This window comes from Hippoglossus hippoglossus, chromosome 23 (genome assembly GCF_009819705.1).
Source record: "Hippoglossus hippoglossus isolate fHipHip1 chromosome 23, fHipHip1.pri, whole genome shotgun sequence".
NCBI lineage: Eukaryota > Metazoa > Chordata > Actinopteri > Pleuronectiformes > Pleuronectidae > Hippoglossus > Hippoglossus hippoglossus.
In genome coordinates this window covers 3,166,815-3,194,013 of record NC_047173.1, presented here as the reverse complement: position 1 = coordinate 3,194,013, position 27,199 = coordinate 3,166,815, and the positions used below count along the sequence as shown (strand labels likewise).

At 42.3% G+C, this 27,199-nt stretch overlaps 1 protein-coding gene across 8 annotated transcripts in view; it reads right to left on the bottom strand.

The window, feature by feature from the left end:
- The window catches only part of sbf1 (SET binding factor 1), a 54,559-nt gene extending 29,974 nt beyond the window's left edge, over window positions 1-24,585 (bottom strand). For 3 of the 8 annotated variants that reach the window (XM_034578526.1, XM_034578529.1, XM_034578528.1), the window contains exons 1-6: window positions 24,354-24,585; window positions 4,130-4,215; window positions 2,940-3,077; window positions 2,022-2,150; window positions 1,617-1,727; window positions 379-456 (exon numbers count right to left, since the gene is read on the bottom strand). In XM_034578526.1, coding sequence (XP_034434417.1) covers window positions 379-456; window positions 1,617-1,727; window positions 2,022-2,150; window positions 2,940-3,077; window positions 4,130-4,215; window positions 24,354-24,408 — 597 coding nt within the window. In that variant the 5' untranslated portion in view covers window positions 24,409-24,585. The remainder of the gene's footprint in view (window positions 1-378; window positions 457-1,616; window positions 1,728-2,021; window positions 2,151-2,939; window positions 3,078-4,129; window positions 4,216-24,353) is intronic. The other 5 variants (XM_034578527.1, XM_034578530.1, XM_034578533.1 and 2 more) reach the window with 5 other exon arrangements.
- Window positions 24,586-27,199: the final 2,614 nt, after the last annotated feature.

Here is a 27,199-nt window from a genome sequence, read left to right as displayed (position 1 = left end):
GCGTGTGTCCCTAGATGTGTTTGTCAGGTAGTGTGTGTTTCAGAGTGAGGAAACAACTTAAAAATAATCAGTGTTCTGAAATACATATTAATAGATGCATCAACTCAGGTTCATGACAAATGCGACAGAAGAAAAAAACAGAAACAAAATGTTTCAAATGATTAACAGCGTGATCCTGTGGAAGCGGTTTGATCACAAAACACAAAAAGACAGATCAAAAATAGCTCAAGCGCCGTCAATCACACATGATTTGAAATGACAGCAAGAGGGAACACATTCCTCAGGGAAAAGAAGACAACTCTTTTACTGCTTGATCAACAGAATCTGTAACATCAAGCTGATTGTTGATTGGTGAAGCTTGCAGGACGGGAAAGTTACCTGGAGACAGGCCAGCAGCCAGTCACAGGCCAGGGCCTGAGGAACCTTTTCTAAACTACATACTGGGGACTCATCTGTCTGTAACACAGAGGAGCCAGCGTACAGTAGGGTGCACAGAGGTGACAAACATGTGTTACAACTGTTAACCACAGTGGAAGGGTTCAACTGATGTACCTTCAGAACAAAATTAGAATACTTCCTTCCTACACCATCAGCATGAGACAGTGTAATAGGGATCTTTAAATGACTTTTAAGAAGTTTTGTGGAAGAGAAATAACTAAACTGAAATGTATTCTTACAAAATATATTTTGTAAAGAGAGTAAATGGTAGTGAGGAAAAAAAGAAATGACAAGAAATAAATCATAAAATGTCGTGACAAATCTGATGTTTGAATTAGCTCAAATGTGTTCTCAAGAAACACACAACGTTGGACCTGCTGGGGCCTGTTCACATGTCAGTGCACATGTGCTACAAAATGCCCAAAACAAGAAACTTCTTCAGTCAGTGGAGAGTTTAAGTGTGGTGAGCTAGAGGCTTAATGGTGAAAGGTTTGTGTCTCACATATGTTGTTACACGAAACAAAACACACATTATAAACAGTATATATACTATAAATGGAAGAGTTGAGATTTTCCTCCATGGCTAACACTGAATAAAACGTGATGATGTAGTCTACCTATGTTAAGTGGTGTTGATCAGGAGAACATGTGCTGATCAAAACGTTGGGCTTAATGTCTCCCAGTAAACTTATAGCAATAACAATGATCTATATTAATGACATTTACACTTGAGTGCGTTACCAGGATGGCTACCTGAGCAATACACAACGCTGCCCCTGTTCCTGTTTTTTATATGCATACACATACACATGACACAGTCTTAACATCTTCAACAATAGCTAAACATTTTCTTTAGTACCAAGCAAACAAAAGTGCAAGTTTAGCAATGCTAGCGCTGGCTGTCCATGCTGAACCGGAAGCTGTGCTAGCTGACAGCGCCAAGCTTTACTTCCCTGCAGTGGCATGTCCGTGACTAAGCTGCCCTGCTGCAAGGCATTGTGGGACATAAGGAGTGTGTACCACCGAGCAAAACTGCACAGCATAAAAAATGAGACTGAGAAACGGTGTCACAGTATATGTTCATCTTTGGGAAGCTGTTCACTTTGGTCTATATGACAGGTAGTTTGTTTTTTCCAGGTGTTTGTAAGAGAAAGAGATGAATGATCAGTAGTTTATACCTGGGAGCCTCCAGCAATGGGGATGACACAGGTGAGGAGGTTCCCGATGACTGTTTCCAAAGGGGCAGACAGGCCATCTACGTGGATGGTGTAGACCAGACCCAGACAATTCTGTTTGTTAGAGAGGGAGGAAAAAGCAGATAAGTCTCACTGCTTTATTAACTTCAGAAAACATTATTAACGGGCAATATTATTGAACTGTCATCAAAATAATATATTGCATCCACTGCAAGCACTACTTGCTCTTTATTATGCAGCTGCACAAAAATTAAGGAGCTCAAAGGCTCATCAATAATAATGATTTGATTATTGTGTTTCGATTGCTTTTTGTGTTCATTCAGAAAAAGTGAATAATTAATCACACAATAGTGTAGTGGAGTAAACAAATGGTTGTGTACACCGTACCCTGAACACCTCGGTGTAGTCTAGTCGGGACACCAGCACCAGGCTCTTCGGGGCGAAGACCTTCGCTGCCTGGACGACGGCCAAATCTTCATCTACCTCATCCAGCTCGCTGGCATCAGCCTTCTGCAGCTTAACACACAACAGATATGGCTGCAATCAAAGCAGGCTAAAATAAACACATCAAATTATAAACCTGAAGGGATTTCCAATGAAAAAAAAAAAAAAACACCACAACAGAAACTCAGGTTCAGTCCTCAAGTGTAAATCTAAATGCTGCCTTGTCACATGTGAACAAAGTAAAACAGACAATGGGCCTCATGCAAGAACATGTTTGTATTCTTGAATTTCTCCTGTATTTGTTCATATGGTGAGTTCGTACAATCATGCCCCGACAGATTCAACAAAGACTTGTATTTTCAGAGAAGTGTGTAAATGACCAACGTAAACAATATGAATGTGAGCGTGTATGAGTTAACATGCACAAGGATAACAAATAAGCATAATTAATGCCCCAATAATACCATATAAGACTACACTTCCTGCCCCATATGTCAATCTGTTCGTACAAACGGTTCTTGCATGAGGTCAAATGTGTACAAGTAGGAAGCATTAAATAATGTGCTGAATGGATATACTCAACACGGAATTTCATTCCAATACAATCTGCTCATCCAGCACATACCACACTTCCTAGAGTGCACTATCTTTGAAATTTCTTTACAATTGGGTGTTCATGGTAAAAATGTATTCATGGACCCCAGGGTGTCAAGACTATTATTCCAAAATAAAACAGTAACTCTTGGGACCATGACAGGAAACCAGTGTGGGATCATGTCAATCAGTCATTGCTGCTGCACTAACAACTAGACTGGTAGCTACATATTGTCCTGAGGACTCGTGCCCTGACGTCTGCCACACCTGCGGGTTGTCCAGGCCCTCCCAGAAGGTGAAGCAGGCACAGTAGTGACGCTCCGAGTTGATGTCCGTCAAAACCGCTACAAAGAAGGAGGCAGGCTGCCGCTCAGGAACCAACTGCCAACCGCTGGGCTGACAGAACTATAGAGGGGGTGGGCGGGGGTTGAGGTGATAGCGGGAGAGGAGACAGAGGGAAAACACAGACATGGGTTGGAATCAGATTGGAAGGAAGGGGGGAAAAAAGGAGACAGATGGAAAGATTAGTTTACATACCAATGTGGCAATCTTTGTGTCATATCAAACTGTGGGTCACATTCTTACAGCACCTCAGGGTGACTCATCCAGGGCCAAGCTATCATTAACCCAACAAAACAGGTTCTGAATATTTTCCGCCTGCTTTAACAATATGACAACACCACCAGGGCCCTGATTAAAATGGAGTGAGTAGAAGAGTAAATATATTTTGTCTTCATTTGTAAACACATTAAATACGTTACAGTATGAAATGTTAAAATATCAACATGTAAATGAAGAAATGTTAAAGGCGCAATCAATACTGTCAGTGTTGACTAAGTTGAGCAAACATTAAAAGTCAATATTAGCTGTCTTTTTTGTTACAATATAGCATTTTTGCATTAAATTAACTGAAACAACTGTTTAGTGCTGATTAATTAGCTGATACATTTTCTTCAGAGTGCTAAATAGATCAAGTAACTAATCTTTGCAGCTCTACAACTAACTACGGATCAAGCTATGTTTTCTTTCTCGGCAAAAACTAACTAGTTGAGCAAGACAGCTCCTGTAGTAATGTTTAACAAGTCATCAACTACATTTGGCTCATGTAAAATCTCAAAACAAACTCCAATCACAAAAGTGTAGAAAGTGTAGAAACTGTTAGAATAACTATGTGGAGTGTGGGCCCTGTGGATCAGGAGGTTTGTGAGCTGTAATCATCTTGCTGTGGTGCCACATGTCAGACGGACATGGATTGACTGACCAAGTGTCACTGGAAAATACCTGCCACATAAAATACTCCTTTAGTTCAGCGTGTGATGAAATGTGCCCAACAATAAATCTTGTAATACTGGCAGTTGTCTCTTGCCCCAACCACTGAGCTGGCCCAGGAAATAAGCTCATGTGTCTTGTCCTGGTCACCAAGCTACACAGGAACATGTCTGCGTGTGTTGACTTACCAGCTCTATGCCTTGTGGGAATGGGCTGTCCTCCCAGTCTTTCTCAGGAAACCGCTGGAGAATGCGACCTTGACCTTCACCCTCCACTGTAGAGACACAGAGACAAATACAGTTCATCCCAAGATTGTTTGTTGTCTGTTTAATTCTACTGATAAACTCTATGAAGTTCATAAGCCATAACAGCACAGTGGCATTCTTCTTTTTGTGTTTTATCATTTTAATGTTGGAAAATAAATAAGGTCTAAATTCAAATAATCATGTTAAAAGTAAATGTATGTCTGGTGGCACCAAACCAAACACAACTTTGCTGATTTGGGAGACATGTGCTTTATTAGCTTTGTGAGCTGGTGTCGTTTAAGGCCTTAGTTTGGTTTTCCAGGTAAGAAATGTGACTGTGAATGACTGCATGCAGTGATGGAGCAAATATGAATATTACAGTAGAAACACAGGAAGTCTATCTGGAGCATGGCCCACCAAACACTTTCAACTCTTGGTTGATGGAGCCGATACTAAGAAGACTCCTTTAACCTAGTTTCTGTTCTTTGTTCTATGATTCTACTTCTATCTTAAGGGGTGCCTGGATAAGAAGTGTAATGGATTTAGCCTGCAGTGTTTAGTAAACAGAGCAACCCTTGTGTTTAAAATGCTATAATAACATGTATTGCATCATCACTTTCGACAGCACATGTAGTTCAATACACATATAATTACTATGATCATTATGAAAAAATATTTTGGATCAAGTCATCAACTTCTTTGTTACCAGAGTCGCGTATGACTCGCCTATGACAAGAGCAGACTGGCCACAGGGTCATGACGTTGGCTCGTGAGTCATGTCCTCCAATGTCACAACTCGCAAAACAAGGAAATCAACATCTTACCAATGACAATAATAAGAAAAATAACAAGCGTCTATTAAATGCAGTAGTTTTTCTTTTAGATAAGTATGTTGCCGAGTAAGTCATTCAAAATTATACCATATCTATCTATTGAACACTAGTGGGATGCATTAGAATGCTCGTTTGCTGATTTCGCTGGATAATGAGGCCATTTCGACTGTTGGCTCATCACAGAAGCACGATTACAACGACAAAGACTGACTTATGTAACCACCACAGGACCTGCCGGTTGCTTCAAGGCAGCATTCATCTGCACAGTGAATACAAATGATGTCATTTTAGCATAAAAACAGTACAGAGCTAAACATAATCCTATGCTAAATTAAGGACAAGATTCTCGCCCGCAAAAACCTGGACATTTTATACTAAATTTTGCCTCAGAGAAAAACAACAGAGCCTGTGTGCCTTTACCAAGGGAACTAAAACAGAAGCCCAGACACACACAGAGACAATACACAAACAGAAAGTAGGCCAGCTCCCATAGCACACAGGGAAATGCTAGAGTCAACCCCTCTCCCTGGCGACCTGGGGATGCTTGTGAGAGTGGCGCTCTGCAGTCAGAAGTCAAGCGGTTCACTTTACAGCCCCGAGTTGCTTATAAGTGAACCAATGGTTTAAGGTTTGCTGCTTTACATCGATAACAATAAGTTAATGAAGTCAGTTGATTGTATTTTCCAACATCAGATGCTAAAAATGTTGAGTATCAGATAAGCTTGTGATTAAACAGCAGTTCAAATAGAACCTACAACTTCAGACAGTCACAAAAATAAAACATCCACATGGTTTCTGACTGTGAGACGACGCACACACCAAAGCAGAGTGTGTGTTTTTGGTGTGTACAATACAAAACTTTCATTCATCAGTAGTATGATGAATTGAGTGGTAAAGTGAACTACATTTACACAACAAAGCTGTAAAGTTCCTAATACCCTTTCATCGCATATGAATTTACAACAGAGGAAACAACATCATCAGTCAGCTAGTAGATATTACTTTTATGACACTTAGGAACGTGACTTAGCCAACCCCCGAACACTGATGAGTCATCAAGTACAGTACGCTGGACCTGATGCATGCTGGGACTTGATGTCCCAAACGGTTGGGAGGTGACCTCAAGTTGGCTGATGTTACAAAGGAGAGAACTTGTCGCCTGGTACAGCCTAATTTCATGTAGGTGTGTCAACTGGCACACAAACAATGAAATAAATCCTGAAAACGGTGCGACAGCCCAGATTAAGGCGTGTGTAGATAGACTATCTGCCAATAGTGAAGCAGGGTGGGGATTATTAAGCAAGTTAAAGCAGGACATCCTGCAGCCGAGGGAGGAGTGTATGAATGAGCCAGTAAAGAGTCTGTTGGGAGTGACACGCAGGCCTCTGGACCAAAGACATTAGAGAGGGACACGCACACACACTCTCATACATCACTCTCCCTCTCATACTCACACTTCTCCCCTTGAAAGCCTTCAACCCAGCTGTAACTCACTGCTCGCTGTGGGAGAGGAACGCTGAATAAAAAAAAAGTGTCTCCTTGTCACAGGAGGTTCATTTTTATTCTAATCCAATGATGTCACGAATATGCGCACGTATACAACTACAGTTGTTTCTATGGAATGTAAACAAGATTTTTAAGTTTCCAATTAACTTAACAAAAGCAGCAATTACGGAGAAATGAGAAGGTGCAGCACGTGCTAGCCGCTGTGCCGTGGTACAGATTACAACCACTGAACATTTGAACTGAACACAACTTTGAAAATATTTTTGCCACACGAAAGTAAACTGCAGACAAAGATGTTCACAAATTGTTGGTCTATATCCATCAAGTTAAAATCAGAATGTTTTATTTTCTGTAGCCGGAGTATTTAGTAGTTTCTTTCTTTTACTGTAATCTGCCAGAAACCAGCTGCTTCCTGTGAGCTGTGGTTGCAGCCAGGGTCAGTCCAACCTGGAAAGATGTGCACAATTCCAAGGGTTGGAAGTGTCACTGAGCCTATGTGTTAGCAAACAGCTAATTATGCATTAGTTCCCCTTATTGAACTGATAAATTACGTCCATAAGACCACCTTTCAGGCGGAATGTCTCCCACTGCTCTCAATGGCCAGTTTGACGATGACAAGACGGGTGTTTGTGAGAGAGAGGAAGGTCAAGGCTGCAACTTCAGCAGTATTAAGTGTTTCCTTTTTTTGGATATATTCAATAGTGGCAGAACAAAATAAAATGAATCACCTGTGACTTGGAAATTAACACAGAAATGGATGTAGTAAGTTAAAGCATCTGCTGCTGCAGTCCATGTGTTTTATCACTGATACTATAAACTGTTTCGCACATGTAGATGCGTCATGTTTTACTCAGTTAGCATTAGCCAAGGTAAATAAATTATAGACAAAGTATGTGCCAACTATTTAGACTTTAATGTGCACTAAAGACAGTTTAATATTTGTGAGAAAAATGTAGCTTGTTGAAAGTTGAAGAAATTAAAGTTCCCAGGATATATTCTGAGCGTTGCTTTACCTTTGTTGGTGTCTATCATCAAGTATCAAATCACAATGAATCAATTCTGGACTTTGATTTGATGAATCTAAATGATTAGAATCGGGGAAATTATTATTCAATTATTATTATTATATATTATTAGAGGAGTTATTCAGCCCAGGGGTGGCCTTTCAGAAGCCAAACCCTTAAAGCCGCAGAACAGCATTAGACACAGAAAAACAAAGCCATGAACCCGTCAGTAATATCTCACTATTTCACCAGGATTGGCAAGACCTCCAGCATCAAATTACTGCTGGATCCGGTATGACCCAAAGTTCAAACAATAATGGAAACCCAGCTATAACACAATGTACAAATATTATGAAAAAGTGTTTAGAGAGTAATATTGGGGTTTGGAGTTTTTGTAAAGCAGCCACAGAAGCTCATTTTGAAATAGCCGAGTTTGGTGATAGACATAGGATGTTAGCAAGCAAGTCATAGTTCCCTACAAGGAAGAGGATATCTTTGATGCCACTGCTTGTGACAACAGCTCTGAGTTTGGGGTGCAATCAAACAGGCTGATAGTGAAGTGTTAGTGGACTTCTCAGTTCTTACAGCAACAAAAGTATGAATGAGAACTTGCACCATCTTCGCTGAGTGCCACAACCGTCTTAACACAGCCACTGCACACAAATCATCTCCATATCTAAGTCACGTGGCTATATATCAGTCAGGTTTCACATGTGTTGCAATGAAAACAAATATGCAAATAATGGTAACACTACCATTATTACCAGCAGGACTAAGAATTAGTAATATGTAATGAAAATGGCCAAAAACTACTCATCATGAGGATATTTTTGACCAATTGCCAGTACTGTTGCTTTAGGGGGGAGCACTTAAACCTGGCAGACAGAAACTCAACATTTTCACACAGAAAACATGCAAATTCAGCAGTGATTAAAGCCAAGACAGTATGAGGTCATTGTCTTTGTTCTAACACATCAACCTTTGTTTGGTTTCATGAACACACATATCCCTGCCAGTGAGACAACCGCTATACACTGTTCTGAAATGTTGGTGCACAGGGAAACAAATAATACTCGAAAAATAAGGTCTGCAAAAGAGCTCAACCATTCAGATACGGGCTGTAGCAGGAATGCATCTTTGGCCGTTCAGTTTGCTTGGATCAAACTACCCATTATTAAATCCAATCTTTTCCAGTTCCTGCAGAAGTACTGCTGCGTGTCACTGGATTGATCCGCTGTTTGTTTTGTAGTGTGCGCCCATACACAGCAGGCTCTACACCAAACTGTAAAACAACAGCATAAACAAGTTTTACTCTGGTTTCTGCAACAACCCAGCAGAACTAACCTTGAATGACGGCCTGCGAGACATAACCCGGACCTCCCAGCTGATCTCAGAGGCAGTGAAACCGCATATTAAGTGCTATATAGTTATTTAAAGTACTTTGTGACAAATAAATAACTGAAGGAAATATTCAGCTCATTGCTTCACATTGTGTCAAACAAATTACGACCCTCACCAACTTGGGTCAGGTCTTTGAGGGCTGGTTACACACTGTAATTGGTGAGCCCAGTGCCAGCATACACAGATAGCAGACTCTCACGTACACCCCGTATAATAATAGGTACATAGAGCCGAGCAGTAAAGAGACAGATAAGGCTGGTTTGACCAAGAGCAGAGCAAGTTGGTACAGAGCCAGAGCGAATCATTAAGCTGCACAAAGCTGTAACTTGCATTTTACCCATTTGAAATAGGAAGAACAGACGACATATTTAGAGATAACACAATTAAATCTACGTGTGCAGAGCTTCCCATTAATTATTCAGACATTGGAGACCCACCCCATATTCTAATTTGAGCCAACACAGTTTCATAATGAAACAACATTTTTTTTGCACTTCTCATAATAACTTTCGAGATCTCTAACTTGGTGTTTGGCTCCATTGCTGCATCGCATAGCTGTGTACCTGTCACTTGGAATCTGTTGTGCATGAGTGATGCATGTGCGAACCCTTAATTGTGTATTTATATTGTGTAGTTATGTTTATCTTTTTTTTTTTAACTGACTATATGATTTGTTTCTAAACTTTTTAAAGTTTAATTCTTAGTATCAATAATGAGCCTGAAAAACCAAGTATTTGCTTGGGGCATAGAAAATAGAACAGGAATTTGTTCTATGAAATCTAATTATACACAATAAAACCTGTGAGACTTCCAGGCGTGTGAAGTTAAACTTGAACGTTGTAATTTAAGTTCTGAAACTCATATGTTGTGTGAACGGAAGAATCACACCCTTCAGTATGGGTGGAAAGACAAAGGTGGCACTGAATGAAACTACAGGGGGTGTACAAATAATGCATGATGACTAACAGTCATGAAACGGAAAAGGGCTGTGATGGAAATTTTTTTTAGGATTCTGCATCATCACACAGCAAAAGAAAATCTGTATTTAAAAGAGGCACAGTGCTAAATTCCCCACATGTAGGCCTACTCACAGAATGGCGGAACACTATAGACATTAATGTCACAGGTCAAGGATGTGAAGTATATGATGGGAAATAATGCGGATGTCTGTATCAGGAAATGATACCGTTTCACATAAAAATAATGAGGAAACATTTGTTTTACATTGGTTAATTGGTCTGTTTCGCATTAAGTCGGTAATTACCTCTGATTACAGTGTTGTAGGCCCCGGCAAAGCCAGACAGCAAATTGCAAAACAAGAAAAAATTAATTTTGTGAGCTAGGCTTGTTAACACATGCGTACCACAATGCCAGCAGCTGACTCAGACTGAAATCTAATTTTATATTTGTCTCCTCCATGTCACACCTAGTGCTTTCCAGTAAGACCCAGCTGAATAATACCTGACTTGGCAAGTCTCCAGCAGGCTCTGTGCAACGGAGGCCCCACATTGACGGTAGAAAAGCGAATACGGTTTCATTTTATATTCTTCTGTTTATTTCACTGTGTTTAAAATCATACTTATTACAGCGATATATTTGTTGTCATTTGGACAAAGCTTTATGTTCTTTCACAGAACATGAAAGTGACATAGAACCAGTTAACTCTAAACAGATAAAGGACTCAGACCAGCTCAGATAAAACAAGGAGGTTGCACCTAAAAGAGAATCTACTTCTGTTGCATGAATATGGTTTGAGTCTGAGAAGCCAACGAGAAAACTGTCCTTTGCGAATTGTGCTGCAGACCAGTCCCCAAAACAGACTCAAAACATCACTAACATCTTTCACCAACTACTCAGGCATCATGTTGAACAGTATAGAGCCACAAAAGTACAGTTCAATGCAAACACAAGACTAAAACCTAAGATGTTGCAAGAGACCTTTGCCCACAACACACACCACATGGCAAAGAACCACAAAGATTGGAGCAGATAACAGCTGCTGTTACAATTTAACACCTGCAACGAATATGGAGTATATGAAAAGGCCAATATCGTGATTTTGGTCGTATGCACATACAGTATGATAGATCATTCATATCCAATCACACTGTGAGATTGTGACTTCACCTTCAGTTGTTCAAATGTCTCCTGCACGTTGGAATGTGGACTTTTGTTTTATTCAACACAGCAAATACCTCATGTTAAATAAAGTACTTCTTTCTGAGGTCCCACAAATTAATCATTAACCTCTAAACACTTAATTTCACTTAGACCACCCGCTGCTGTTAAAACACCTGATTATGATCTTTGATGCCAAAAGTGCAGAAAGAATGTGTGTTTGTCTAAACATAAACTAATAAGAATTACATTAAAGCTATTACCTTTTAACCACAACGACACAACCCAATATAATTACAGCAAAGGGATTTGGCAGATGTCCACACTGTGCGTGTGTGAGCAGCAAGTGAATAAAGTTAGAGCTCAGCAAGGAGCACTGCTGTTTAGACAGTACAGAGCCGTCTGTTGGCATGACAGAGCTGCTAATGATGTAAGACCACTGCTTCCAAAAGCCCACGATGAGTCTGCAGTGGGACAGGAATGTGAACTGAGCCCAGTTGCCTTTCAGTGATGTGACATCCAGCTATCAGCCAAACATGTTGTGTAACAACAGCAAATTAGTGACTAGAAGGAAACCTATACGCTTCTGCTTGCCCCAGACATTGATGATTATCTCTACAACGATGATGTGGCATCTTATGTAATCCAGTCCACGTTCCTGCACAATGTTTTGTTAGCAACAGTTTATCTTTTCATCCACTTCCTGATTTCCTCCACATGTATCCTCCCTCCTTGTATCTCAAACTCAGGGTTTTTTTCTTCAATTGCTTCATCAGACCAGGCTACATTTTGCTGTCTTCCAACTGTCCAGTGTTTGTCCATCCCGTGACTTGGCTGGAGTGCAACAGCAGCTGCGTCTTCCCAGTGTGAGCAACACAATAGGCAAATCACAATTAGTGCATTCAGTTCCTACAAGGCCGATCAACCAAAGACTCAATGAGACGACTGAACAGGCTTTTTCCCCATCGATGAATCAGGGTTCAATGCTTCCTGGTGGTTGCAGCATGTGATTAAGAACAAATAATTTTAGAGGCTTGTTAGCGAAGTAGATAACTATTCAATTCGGACTCTTGCTCAGACAATGTTTCCAGATGTTATATGAAGTTTTGTTTTGATAGAGTAGAAAAAAACAACAGTCGGCTGGCAAACAGGATTGTTACAGAATCTAGCTACTACCAATAGTTAGAACAGCGGCCTTTATTAACCTGCTTCTGCTAGTACAGCATCTCAAGTACACATTTCGAATAAAACATACTGCAATTTGCAATTATTCTGTGCATTTGGTAAATATTTCTAACCGTGCATCATTTTAGTGATTTTGATTCTGATTTTAAAATCTAATTCTTCAGTGTCAAGTCCAGAATCTGAGTGTTGGCAAAACAACATATACACACACAGAAATCTGCCACTGATGGCAAGAAAATAATTTCAGTTTTTGTTTTTAGAAGATCTATCTTGATGCAGACCATTACCACAGATACAAATCAGGTACAAAATACCTCACAGCTTCACACAGCCACAATAACAGAGCAACTACCATCACAGCTCACAGTCTGAACCTGAAGCAGACGACTACTCAGACACTCACACACTATAAAAACATGGTCAGATAAAGGTTACGAAAAATGTACTTGACATGGAGAAGAGAGCGAGACAAGAGCATGAAAGCTTGGGAGCATGCGAGACCATGTGCGTCAAGTGGTTGTGTGTCTGTGTGTGCGCATGTGTGCCCGGTGATGACTCCTCACACAGATGACTACTAGCAGCAGCGATGCTCTCTGACACAGAATGGAAGGAGACCAAATGGTCATGTGAACACTGAGCGATGGCAGTCACAGTGGAAATGAGTGTGCACCTCAGTCTGTGTGTGTGCGATTGTGTGTGTGTATCATGCTCTTGCTTTCGAACCAAGCCACAGCTTCTCGTTCGCTGACTTCCAAACCACACTGACACGACATCAGGCAGTTACAACAGAGACTGTAGCAGTCAGTAAAGAAGAGCTCTAAGCCTTGTGTGTTTTTATGCAGGTCTATGTGCACATATGTGAGTGCAGATTTACATCAATGTACAAAAAGAGGTTTAAAGTCTCCTGACGCTGCATCATGTGTAGATGTCAACTCACTGCTACAAAAAAACTTGTTTGTCATTACACTTTTTTCTACTCATCACAAGCTCCGTGACCTTTTTGATTGGAAATCTTCCATCCGCAAGATGCCAAGGTGCCATATAATACTACAATTGTGTGATTATGTTTAACGATACCATTACACCACATAATTAGATTTATCTAAGGCTGCAACAAAAACTCATGTTACTCAGATAATTCGATTACAATCACTTCTCAATTCTTTGCAGTGAGGCTTCGTTTAATTTATCTCGCTCTCTATCTCTCTATCTCTCTATCTCTCTATCTCTCGCAGACACATCTGTGTGGGTGTTGTGTTGTTTTGTGTCTATGTTGACTAGTTAACAACTTACAGAACTTTTTAAAATCGTCCCCAAATCTTCCGTGGTCTGTCAGTCAACTTTCATTATATGATAATACTCTGCTACTCTGCTCTGCTGCTCGGAGCAGACACTTTCAGTTTCCCGCAGCTGCGGTACGAAAGTTGGAATAAAACAAAACTTATGTAAAAACATCAGAGACAGGACATCCTTTTTGTATGTCGCTATATTTTTTTGCTCTTCTTCGGCTGCTGGTTGAGTGAGTTTTGGTTGTAGAAAGATAAGATATATTCTATTGGAGTCTGTGGAGTCTGGGCTTTAATCGGATAGCTTGTGTTGTTAGCATGAAGTAGCATGATAGTCAGAACCGGCTTTGTGTGCTTGTTCGACATGCTGATTTAGTTGCTTGGTGTTGGAATTGTGTTTGGTTTGGTTGAAAATGGCTGTCATGGGCTTCTACCCGTTCTAACGAGGTAAAGCATGTCTATATTGACTGTGCTCTATTTTATCTATTCTAATCTAGTCGCTGTCTGTAATGTAAATCTAGGGACCTGGCGACCTAGTGGGTTTAATTAATAAGGGAAATGTCGTTTTTCTATCCATTACTCAATTCATCGATGGAATAATCAATGGAATACTCGATTACTCAATAGCTGCAGCCCTACTAATCTCTTAATGTGAAGCAGCATAAGGGCTCTGCAGGTTGAGTGGGATCAGAGTGTAAACATGCACTGCTTTTCACAACAACAATCTCTGCACTGGTAAAAATCAGACACTCACAGAGCTGAAACACACAAAGTTATGACATCATATTTAAGCTCTACTGCACACGCCCTGACAGTGCTCTCTCTGCTGTCTACCCAGCTTGCTATCTCACACACACACACACACACACACACACACACACACACACACACACACACACACACACACACACACACACACACACACACACACACACACACACACACACACACACACACACACACACACACACACACACACCTTGTTGAGTAATATACTGAGTAATATGAAAGCATGTGAGTCACTCTAATTAGAAGCAGCACTGCAGCTACAGGCCGACCCCTCACTGGGTCAGAGGCAACACAATCAGGTTTTTATGTCACAGAAGTCGGCACATCAGCACATCAATAGGTAACACTTGACATTTGGAGCTGTCTCACTTTGGTGTTAGATGACGGCAAGGCTGGTTATCCTGCATAAATGAGCCAAGCCATTTCGGGAACCGATCTGAGGGGGAAAAAAAACTTCATCTGGCAACTGTCATCGCCGTGTAGACAATGTGGGGCATTTTCTTTGGGCAAAAGCTCTTCAGTAAATTCACATCCTTCCTGCAAAACTAATCTCCACACCAGCCCCCCCACCACCAGCTGAACTCCCACAACAAAAAAATGAAAGGCTTTTCAGGAGAGGAAACGGCCTCAGAGAGCTGCACAATAGCCAGAGACTATTATTTCGGTTTTGAGGAGTAGTTGCTCCAGATGTAATTTGCATCAAAATGCCACAGACTGATGATTGATGACAGCTTTGATTCAGCCTCAGCAGTTGTCTGCTGGTTTATTCTGAGCCACCGAACAAACTGGACTGACCTGCCAGTGCACACCGACCACAGGTCAGTTCGTTTCCAGTCACTGAGCACCGAGTCTGAATCAAGTCCATCCAGGACTCGACTTCCACTGAACAGACCTTTTGTCACCATTCATAGCATGGTTATAAAAAGCGTTTCAGTAAATTGGACAATTTATTTCCCTAGCTCACTGGAGGTCAATTTAAAAAATGCCATTAGTAATTTTGAAATATAACTATGCCAAGTATTTTAGACAGTAATATCATGAAATTAACCAGAACACAAAAGTTATGCCAACCAAAAAAAAGAAATTATTTTGGTTGAAATACATCACAGGATGAAGAAGAGTAGCCCAGTACCAGCAGCTTTAAAAATAAACATGTTTTGAATAATCTAATTTGTTTTCATAGAATCAGTCAGTGGATTAAATTCAGTGGAACACTTGGGTGAACTTTGAACTCCCAACAATGACCAATAAAAGATATTTTGACAGTACTGACATTTATTCCAGGAATCCAAAATTGTGCTGTCATTGAATATTCTTAATTTCATTATATAATTGAATGAAATTAAATATGCTGCACTGAATGATGGACATGAGTCACACAACATCACTTCCATTGATCGAGAATGAAATGTAGGCCGAGCTGAAACGAGCAAGTTCAACAACCATGTGGTAATGATGGCAAAAAAGTTCACACTCAGCCACAGAGAGAGTGATTTGCACATCGAGCAATCTACATGCTTGATATGCAAATAAAAGGATAAACATTGTATATTAGGTTGGATGCTGGGTACGTAAGAAAATCCCAAAACGATGCACTGATATGAGCACAGTTCAATGTCCACTTCTCCACCTAAACAGCAACATCTTAACTCACATTTAACACCATAATACGTAGGTAGGAGGATGTTTAGGTTGAAAAACACACACCAACAGGTTGCTTCTGTTGTAGTTGCCACAACAGTAAGTGTCTCCAGGAGCTAAATTTGCCATGATGACACACACACACACACACACACACACACACACACACACACACACACAGACTAGCAATACGCACAGGGCCTACGCCGTTGTGAGCATTCATAGTTTTGTGTTTGTGTGTGTGTGTGTGTGTGCGCGCCGCTCTGCAATTACACCACTGAAATGCTAGTGGGCATGGAGCCGAAAATCTAGTGGCCGTAGAGTTTCTATGCCACTGTGTTGCGTTTCTTCCGGTTTCCGGTCTGCTTACTTGCAAATTCTCTGGCGTCTCTGTTTACTACAGAACAATGACGAGTGTTATAATGTTGGAGTTGGAGCTGACAGATGTTGAAAAGCAATTGTTGCACGTCAGGGTACGGCTTAGGGTTCTGCGTCGAATCTACACCGTAGCTCTTGCGCAGCCTACGGGTAGACGTGTACCCTACCCAGAACCCTAAGCCGCACCCTGACGTGCAACAATTGCTCTTCAACAGAAGCATGAATTGGGTTTAAAGCAGTATCACAGCCAGCCAGTCAAGAGGCTGCATGTAACTCTGAGGATCACCGTTTTAGGTTGATGTGATCAAGAGACCAAACGGTCATGTGTAGCAAGAACAAACATTAAAATGTTATCACCTCACAAAGTTAAGTGTCAGCTGGGGGAAGGTTCTTTAATTCTACTGCAAAATGACATCCTGAGCACACTGATGTTAACAGTGAGGTAAAGTCCTGTCTTTGCGGCTAATCTAGCAACAGAAACAAGACTTGAAGCTCATGACTTGATGCCAGTTGACTGTCACTGCCCATCCCCCACAGTGAGTCACAATGAACAGCACAGTGACTTTATACAGAGGCTGACCATCATAACCCACCACCAGCTCAGCTTCAGTCTGTAACAGACCAAACACCATTTACCCCTCACTCATTTCTCTTTATAGAAGTGTCTCATTACAAACCACAGCAAAATCCTGAGTAGAAAATGTTTCTCAGAATATGGCTTTAACATAGTCCAATGAGCACAAATTAAATTCAACACAAGGCAATACTTTTAGTCTATATTCGTGTAAATCAATGAAAAATATATATCCAACTTTTACTGAAGTGTTGTACGTCAAGAAAAGGACAGGAAACGTTTGTAAGCGATCGTATGTTGAGTATGCATGTTTGACAATATGCAAGGCATGTTAAGCTGCCATTGAGGCTGATATCCAAGAGTGACAGTACGAGAGACATAAATCAAGGACAGCCTCTAGGACTCATCTGTGGATGGAAATCACACGAGGAGGAAGACATACAACCTTCATACTAATATGACGCTGTCTTCTGGCTCTACAGGAGCTTTAAGTGGACTAAGGGATACAGAGGATGTCAGCAGCATGGTGAAATATTTGTTGGTAAATTAAATATTAAATTGTGGAGCAGTAGCATTAGGATGCCACAGAGCAGCATCATTAACTACGCCTGTTCGTACAGTAATTGCAAAGCAGACAGTTTTTACCTAAACATCAAGAACTGAGGAGGATTAAGAGAAGCACGCTAACAGCAACAGAAGGATACAACTGGATTAATATGGTAATCCACCACCGACACAATAAATTGAAGGAAACACAGTATAACTGAAAGCAGTTTCTCAAGTGCACAGTGCAGAATAGACTTCCGTGCGCTACACCAGAAGACTGCAACAGGAAACGTGATAGCTGCGTGCTCAATCACAATTTATCTTCTGGCATGCAGACCTTTGTCTTCACTCAGCAGTGCACTGCACATCCCTCTAATCATTTTAAACACACACACTCGTCTTTCCTCTGCCATCAGTTCGACTATATTCATGTGTCAGATTGATTTTAAGTTGCAAATGAACCCTCAATGCTCCTATATTCTACCACAACCCAAACCACACACACAAAGCCCATATATACACACACACACACACACACACACATCATAGGGTACATGCATACGTCACGTAGAGCAGGAATAAAACTAGGTCTGATTTCTGGAGCGATGACCCCACTGATGGAACTGGCCAAGTAGAATACATTAATCCCCACACCCTCCGGTTTACAGTCAGCTCCACATTTCTTTGTACTTTTGCCTGTGTACACCAGTACAATAGATGTGAAACATGCTATGAAAATGGGATTTAAAGGGTTAGTGTGTAGAATTTAGGGCCATCTGTTGAAAGTAATATTACTTTACATTAATGCGTTATTACCAGATACTAAGACTCATGCTTTCATTACAGTAGAATGAGCCCTTTATACAGTTTATACATTGGGAGCAGGTCCTCTTTCACAGAGACCGCCATGTTTCTACAGTAGCCCAGAATGGACTAACACACTCTAGAGAGGCCCTTTCATGTTACTAACAGCATGATATAATATTTTGGTTTTAGCAGCTGACGACCATGAGTGTGCCACCAATCTAAATCCCTGGGCTTTGACAATAATCTAAATAACCATTAAATAACACAGACCTATTTCTGGGGGGGAGGGGAGAGCAGCAAACGTGCACCATAAATACAGTGTAAACATCAAGCTAGGTCTGGACCAGTAACAGTCCTTTAATCGGTGTATTCAACCCAATCACAGGCTACATATAAGATTAGAGCTGGCACAGTGGGCGTCTGGGAGGCAGATTTTTTTTTTCCTGAAAGAAAGATTTGACCTGGAGGCCATTTTAATAATGATGAGACTTAATCTTCTACCACCAGTCACTCCCCCAGTGTTTCTGCTGCATATATTTTGCGAACATGAGAATTACCGGAAACGAGAATTGGTAGTAATACGACTTTGAATCCTCTAAGAAAGACTATTATGAGTCAATGTTTCCATGCTGATTTGATGAACGTGAAGCAAAACGCTTTTAATAATGGAAAAGTGCATAAAAACCTGTTATCAGGTAAATAAATCCCTTACATTAATACAACTGTGCACCCATAGCCCCTTCCTAAAAGTTAGCATGGCAAACACAGGGTGTTCCAGTGATGTAGTACTGCATATAGTTCTTCCTGTCTCTACACTGTATATACTAGTTTAGTTACATTCATATGTTTCTATATATTTTTTTATTTTCCTTACACTTAAGTATTGCACGTTATTTATTGCTTGCTGATGTCTTTTGGACTCTTGCTGCTGTAACCCTGCAAATTTTCCCATTGTGGGACTAATAAAGGACTTCTTATCTTATCTTCGTAAACCACAGCAGCCAACCAGCCTCACACAACTCACAACTATCCTACCATCCCCTTATCTCCAGATCTAAACGATTCGGGACACGCTGGAATCACCCCTCGGGGATTTGAATGATTGCTCTCTCGAGCACCTACGGGCTGACTGAGAGCAGCACTGACTCAGCCTTTGTCACAAGAGGGGACAGAGAAATTCTCTGAATTCCAGGGAAGCCATCAAAGCGCTAAGCAGGAGGTCATCCCTAACACCCCCTTCACACACACACACACACAAACATGCACACTTACAGACCATGTTTACATGAATATTTTTAATGTTGTTTCCATTATTTAACTTCAACACAAAAATAACTTATATTAATAGACACCCTTGTTGATCATCTATGATATTTGAATGTAATTAATCTTTAAATGTGCAGACTGATTCAATCTGGGGCAAATGACCAAACCATTTGTTGCCTGCCCAACCCAACCCCCCCACCCACCGGGGTGCAGATCACATTTACTGAGCAACCGACACACAAACAAATGAAAAGTCGACCTACACAGCCTCGGATTACAATTTGCTGTTTAGTATGTGACAGAAGAAGTGGCTGATGACAGAAGCGATCTACATGCCCCGTCTGTGGAGAAAAAGCATGTGTGTAGAAGCATGTATGTGCATCCCTACCCTATGCATGGACACACACACGCACGCACACACTCCCCTATATCTGCATAGTATGAATGAGGGAATGAGGGCAAGTTTGGGGCCCTGGGGCCATCAACTCCCTCATGAATAACAAGCATTCAGCACAGCAGACAGACTGCTGTAACACACACACACACACACACACGGACTTCTGCAACAAATGTGCGATGGTTTCTCCCCGACCACAGTTCCAAAGCAATTGTCTGTAAAAGCTGCAAATATGTTTCCTGTTTTTGTTGATTTCAGAATTATTTTACTGCCATATAGCATTATAAGCTGAATGCTACAATAACTTCCTCGACTTGTATTAGTGAAGGGTTTTGGTATCTTGCTAATGCCAGCTCAAAGAGCTTCCATAAAAATAAATCTCTGGAACTTGTGCAAACCTTAAGTATGTAAATGAAAAAAATGTAAGCTATTGCATATTCATTTGTGCCAAAAACTAAAAGTGTGAGCGTACTGGTCAGTATTCTCATCACAACCCACAGCCTACGAGGGAAGGGGGGCTAGTCATTGCCGTGGTAACGCGGCAAACAGAGAGAGACAGCCACAAACATTCAGGCAGCCATCTGAGTGGCAGGCGGAGAGCGGGTCACGCCAACACACAAGCGTCAGTGCACTGCCATGACCGAGCGTCACTCTGTGCCTCTATGAAAGGCAGATTGTGAGGGCTATTTCTGGAGGGCCTGAAAGACTGCAGCCCAGCTCTGGAAGGATGGAGGAAGTGGCTGCCCACAGGCAGGCACCGCTGGCAGCATCACACACACTCCTCTCTCCTCATGCTCAGTCACTTACTTCATCTGGCTTTCAGCACGAGAGGACTCTATTAACCCACTGAGCTCTATGTACAGAAGCTGGCTTTAGATCTTCCCTTGGATTCACACTCTCAGCAGGAAATGCACCTGTGACTACCACATGAATTACTCATGGCTTTGCCACAATAACAAATATCCCCATCTTAAACACTACAGAATAGGAGTGTGTAAATGACAACATATATACTGCATACAATTTATTGTGCTGCAAATCACTCTTTACAGCAAAATTTTTCAGCACTTGGACAAAGCTTTATTACTGAACACAGCACACACTCAAGCAGGACATTTGCAAAAAGGCAACACAAACAAACAAACAAACAAACAAACAAACAAACATGGAAGATCGTTCAGAAATTTTAACAGCAACACCCCGACCAGCCTAGACAAAACATGGATACTTCACAGAACAAAACTGATTTTGATCGTGTAATTTTTGGACGTGTCAGAGCTTTCAAATGATAAAGGCTGTTTAATATTGTCACTCGAACTGACGCAGGAAAATAAAACTGGTGCCAGAAGTGGAATATTAAAACTATTATGAATTGACAACCCGACTGAGAACACAATCACTACACTGTCCCGGTCAGACACAGCACACTGCTTTCAGACTTCGTATTTACTACATTATCACCCTTAAGGCCTACACATTAGAAGCAAATCGCAATGTCACAACTTTCCAACCATGACAACACTTTATAACAGCACCAGACAACCTGAGTTTTGTAAACACAAAAGCCTCCGGGCGTGCTCTGTCTGCCCTGTGAGCACCTCTTTGTCTCCTCACTGGCTTCTAATGTTGTGAATGGTCCCAGCTTGACTGCAAGCTGTCGGGGTGTATATGTGTGTTTTGTGTGTCTAGGGGAGGCCGGGCTTCGGTGGAGGCTGCGTATGCCAGAACTGTCACTCCAGCCTGAAAACAACCGCCCTGCATTCTGTTTAGAGTCAGCCACAGCGATGACCAACACCCTCAAACTGCAGCGCCAAAGGCTCACAGATGGAGCTACAATGGGGCCTGTATGCGAGCGTCTGTGTGTGTCTCTTCACTGTCTTGAATGAGGCCGCCTCGCACAGACAGACACACAGGCCAAACAAGCCCCTTTCCTGGTTTTTCACACACGCACATGGGAGCAATCTGGATTCTCGCACTGAACAGTCCAAAAAGTCTCTTGAAGGACCCCTCCTCTATTTCCTGTTTGGGCCTCACACTGTGTATCTAATTGGCTGCCAGACCCTCGGTGCAGTGAAGGCACCCCTGTCAAAACATGGGGTCATGCTGTGTTTCTCAAGAGACCCTTGCTCGGAGGACCACACCCCAGCAACTATGGACTCTTTGCATCCCACCAGCAGCCATTTTGGCTCCAAGTAAGATCCACTAATAGTACAACTTAGCATCTAGGTTAAGCACAATGTGAGTAACCTGATACCTTAGCAGACAATGAGAGAGGGTGAATGGAAGATTCAAGGCTCTGCCCTCAGGTGCATCTCTTTTAGACTCCATCAGTGGCTGTTTAAAAACAAAACTGAGACAAAACTGCATCTAAAATCACAAAAAAAAAGCAGGTGTTGTCAACACCCACGAGGTGTCTCTCGGTGACGCCACTCTGAGAGGCAGATGTGCAGCGATGCGATTAGCTCTGAAAACCTGTCAGTGCCCATGCTTGCAAAGCATTCCACTGACTGAGTAGCAACAACAGTCGCACACATGCACACAAATACACACACGTAGACAGGATGCTTGAGATATTTAGACACAAGAGGAAACTCCACTGTGCTGCAGAATTCCTGGTATTCTTGTGATTGAGGATCTTGATTCGTGGCCAAGTATTGTGGCAGAGTGTTTTCTCATTTCCCATTGCCAGCAGCACCGCAGCTGGAAAAGTGAAAATACGACCAAGAAAGTGTGAAACAAAAGTTTGGAAATCACCAGTGTCAGACTGTAAATTCAGCCCCACCCCCCTCACATCCACTACTGATACTGTAGCAGACATTGGTTAATAATTGGCGAAACATGTCTGCATAAGCAATACTACAATCACTTTCTATTTCATTTTGGAGCTTTGCGATGATGTGTGAGGAACCACACAAAACTACAGGAGCAAAAGACAGCATCTAATGCAAAGACTGAGCAGAAGCATGTTGATCTGACCAATGAGGAGGAGGAACTTGTGATGGTAATGAAGTTAATATTGTCAGTGCATCAAATGATGACGGTAATGACAAAAATGATGGGAGCAAACTCATAGCAGTGACTGGTGACGTTTAACACAACAAAATGCCTCCACCTAGAAGTGCAGAATAAAGTGGCTGCAAACAGTGTGGCAGCAGCAGTAGTGGGGCAACGCTAGCAATCATCATCAGCCTTAAATGTTTAGCTTTACAAGGCATGGGAGCCTTGATCCATTAAAGCCATTGTGGCTTTATTGTCTGGTTCCCAGATGCTTTTTACAGGCCTGTGCTTCTCTGCGTTGCATTCAGGCACGGTAGAACAGGAAGGAGCGTTTCTGCCGCGTTTGCAGTGTCCACGTTATAACATCCTGTATGCAGCCCCTTCTGAGGAAAAATACAAGAGGCAATAAGTGCTTCCATGCAATCAGAAAAGTGATGTAGGCTGCACCAGCATCATCGAGGTAAAAGCCAGTTCTCTGGACACTCTGCTGCACAGAGGGCCTGTCATGTTACAATTTGCCACTTCTGAATAAGTCATAGGTAAAATCCCCACTCTAAGTAAAAGGCTGCAGCACGTTACAAGCAGCATGCGCCCCTCGGATAGGCAGGGTGAATATTTCATGATTAAACGGGGCCATTATACTGCAAAGATCTAGGCCAAGGCTCAGGCTGAAGGGAGGAGGAGGAGGGGGCTCAGATAACGGTCCCAACCCCGTCCCAACTGCACAAGGGAACGCAGCCCCGGTCCAAGGGGGTTCAGGGAGGGGCAAAGCCATCTGGGTTAATCCACACAGAACACGTACAAAGAAAACAATCCGCGACTGCGCCGAGAAGCGAAGATTTGCGGTTTCTAAAAAGGCTTTAAAATCACGTCCGAGCAGGAAACCGAGCAGGGCTGCATCGTGCTGGCTTGTCCCCCAGCAGGAGCTCCGGAGCCTGCAGCCACAACGCTGACAGCTCGCTAACTAGCAGTGGGTTCAAATGCAGACACCGGTAACACTCGTGAATGAGACACAATCTGAAACGGGTGAATAAATCCGTGCTAAGGTCACGGTGGAGCGAGCAGGACCCCCCTCTCCTCCCCTCCCCTCTCCTCCTCCCCTGAGTCCGGCTCCCGTTAGCTCTTAGCCACTTTGCTGTCAACACAAACTGTTTGTTTTGCTAAAGCTAAAACAAGTCTGCTCATTGAAGGGCTGCGGTTAGCTTTAGCATTCAGCACGCCCCCCCCACCCCCGTCGGAAAAATGCGGGACACCAGCTGACAGGCGAGCATTAAAGTGCACTAATCCCGCGAGGCCTGCGCGTCCCCGGCCTACAGTGAATCCCGGCGGCGGGTCAGCTGCGAGCGGCGAGCGGCGACCGGCCCCGTCCCCCCGCCTCCACCGCTACACACGGCTAAGGCTAACGAGCTAGCGGGGCAGGCTAACTCAAGAGCACCCACCTCGCTTGTCGAGGTCGTAGCCGACCACTAAGAAGTAGTCGGCGAGCCTGGCCATCTTCGGAGCTCACGGCGACAGGCCTTTCGCGCTGGATCCTCTTGTCTCTCTGCCGTCAAAGGTCCATTCACGTCCTGCCGGCGACAGGCGCATCACGGGCGACAGTAGCATCCTTCCAGCTGCACCCCGCCGCCATACTGTCAGACTGCCTTGCCCTGACAGCGCAGAGCCGGAGTCTGCGCACTGAGGCACTTTAGGGAGGGGCCGCGCGGCAGGAATGTCCCATGCGAGGAGCCCAACCAGCCCCGGGGACCAGAAGTCTGACCAGAAACCGTATACAAAAACAGTGATTAGGGGGTGAACGGCGGTGGTGATTCCAGCAGGCCTTGAACTGAAGGGAATCCACAAACATCCAGTGGGAATGCTTCCTTTTTAAAATGGGGATTTTCATTCATGGGGCCCAGAATGACTTGTTCTGCCCCAGATTATCACCAGAGAGCACGGCCCTGCCGCAGATTATCAAACCATATTTAATATTAATGCACAGAGTTAACTGTTTTCTGCACAAGTCCAAAATCTCACCTGGGTTTAGGTGATAAAAAGATAACAATCCTTGTTGCGATATAATTATTCTTCACAAGCAATATAACAAAAGTTTAATAGACATTGGACATATCGGTGAGGACATATAACACATACTTATTTTTGCTCTACCTCAGATTCATGAAATGTTATAAAACCACAGCTAATTGTCAGGCTTCTTCAGTGTTGACTCAGGAGCAAAAATCAGTCTTAAAACTTCCATCCTTCCATTCATCTTTTATCTATACTGCATATACAGTACTTTGAGGTTGCAAGGGTCTTTAAATATGAAAGAACTAATGATTTGACCCTTATAGCGCTAATTATCGTGATTGGCTGATATGAACATTTTTATCGCGATAACATTTTTGACCAAAGCTACTGCATAGCTAGCCACTCACCTGATAAATAAAAATGGACATTTGACATATTTGAGCTGAAACCAAGGGACAGAAGTTAAGTATTTGACAATTAATTTCCATTTTTAAAGAGATATGCCAAACATTCTGATTCCAGCTTCTCCATTGTGAGAGTTTGCTGTTTTATACGATCTTAAGCTGAACATGTTTGGGTTCTGCCATTTTAGTTTTTAGCATTTTTGCTTGTAATTGACAGCGGCAGTGGAGATACAGTCCGGAAACACGGTCAAAGGGAGAGAGAGAGAGAGAGAGAGAGAGAGGTTTGCGATGTACAGCAAGAATACTCTGGCAGGAAGTCGAGCTGTGGATGTTGTGGTTATGCGATATTCACCTTAGACGTCCTGGTCACCCCAGGATGTATGATCTTGATTAGGCAAATTAAGGAAATTTGAAACAGTGTCCTCATTGGCTTTAGGAAATTGAGAAGATTATGGACAGGTTAATGAATAATACTTAACTACTTTATGGCCCTTTTAAATTGGTGAAATGTAGAATTACCTTCCCATGTCACAAGTTGCATACACAGAGTTCAAACAAAGATTGATCTTCTCGATCATATTGCTTTGTTTTGATATTGTTTTGGATGCTTAAAGAGGTAAAACTACAACATATATCAAACTGAATAAGCCAAAATAAGAGAAAAGTCCTATTGACATATTGTAGAAATATCTTGTTACCCTTGCAACACCTATGATCGTGGCCAGTTAACAAAACAGTGTTAAATAAATAAAACTTGCTCACCCACAGGTACTACTAAGTTGGCAGTTTGCTGAGGTGCAGTTTAAACCTCATGCATTATTCGGTACATCCAGGCAGGGGCTGCATGTCTGGGATTGTCCAGTGCAAAGGGCCAAACCATCAGAGGGGCAATTACAAGTCTGACCACCATCTATTAAGAACAAGCTGCATTGTCTCAATCTAATGTTTGTGCTTCCAAAAGAATGAAGTGTACTGGCTAATGTTAAAGGACATGTCGTTTTTTTTCAAGTCAGTGTTAAAACCACACTGCACATGCACGTGTATACGTCAAGAGAGTCAGTCTTGGGTTGTATTGTACTGTTACAGTTACACCTCCTTGCCAGACCAAGAAGAACAAAATGTCAACGAGACCAATTTCACCAAACCCTTTTTTTTTTATTGCTTTAATCCTCATTTCTGCAACCAAGCTATTTCCCAAAACATTCACTTCGTTTATCTCGCATATTTTCTGCAGCCTGTACTTGAAAGCAAATGGTATCAGGGAGGAAAATATAAATATAAATATGAAGAATGTTGAACTTTTGTCTGTGGGACTACTTTGATTAGGCTTCAGCTGCAGAAACATGGTCATGCTGTTGCAGTGTCAATTTGAATGTGCAGATAACGTGTCAGAGGGAGGTGAGAGAGGCCAGAGGGCCAACAGCCATGCGGCCTGTCCTTGGCTGTCAGCAGTGTAACAGCCTTGAGAGAAGTCCAACACTTCCTGTGCTGTGACCTTTGACCCAAAGTGCTTATCGCTCCCTGGTTGAAAACAATCCCGAGCATGAGATGTCACATTTTTCTTCAAGGGCTTTGTTTTGCCAACACTCAGAAACAACTTGTCTCCCACTTTTCTCCCACAGTTATCTGAGACCCAGGGTGGGTGACTGCAGGACAGCGCTGGCCGCTCTCTGGTAAACAGCGCCTGTTCGGACAACCGCAGCTTTGTTAACAGGAGATAACACGACTCTCAAGCCGGTTCATGAGTGCTCGTTTCAGGGGAAGTCGTACTGAGGTCACCGGTGGTTTTGGTTCTCACAGCTGATGTTACTTGCATCCTGACCTTGAGCTACACTTGCCAGAGATACGCAGCAGATTGGAAAGAAGGTGAG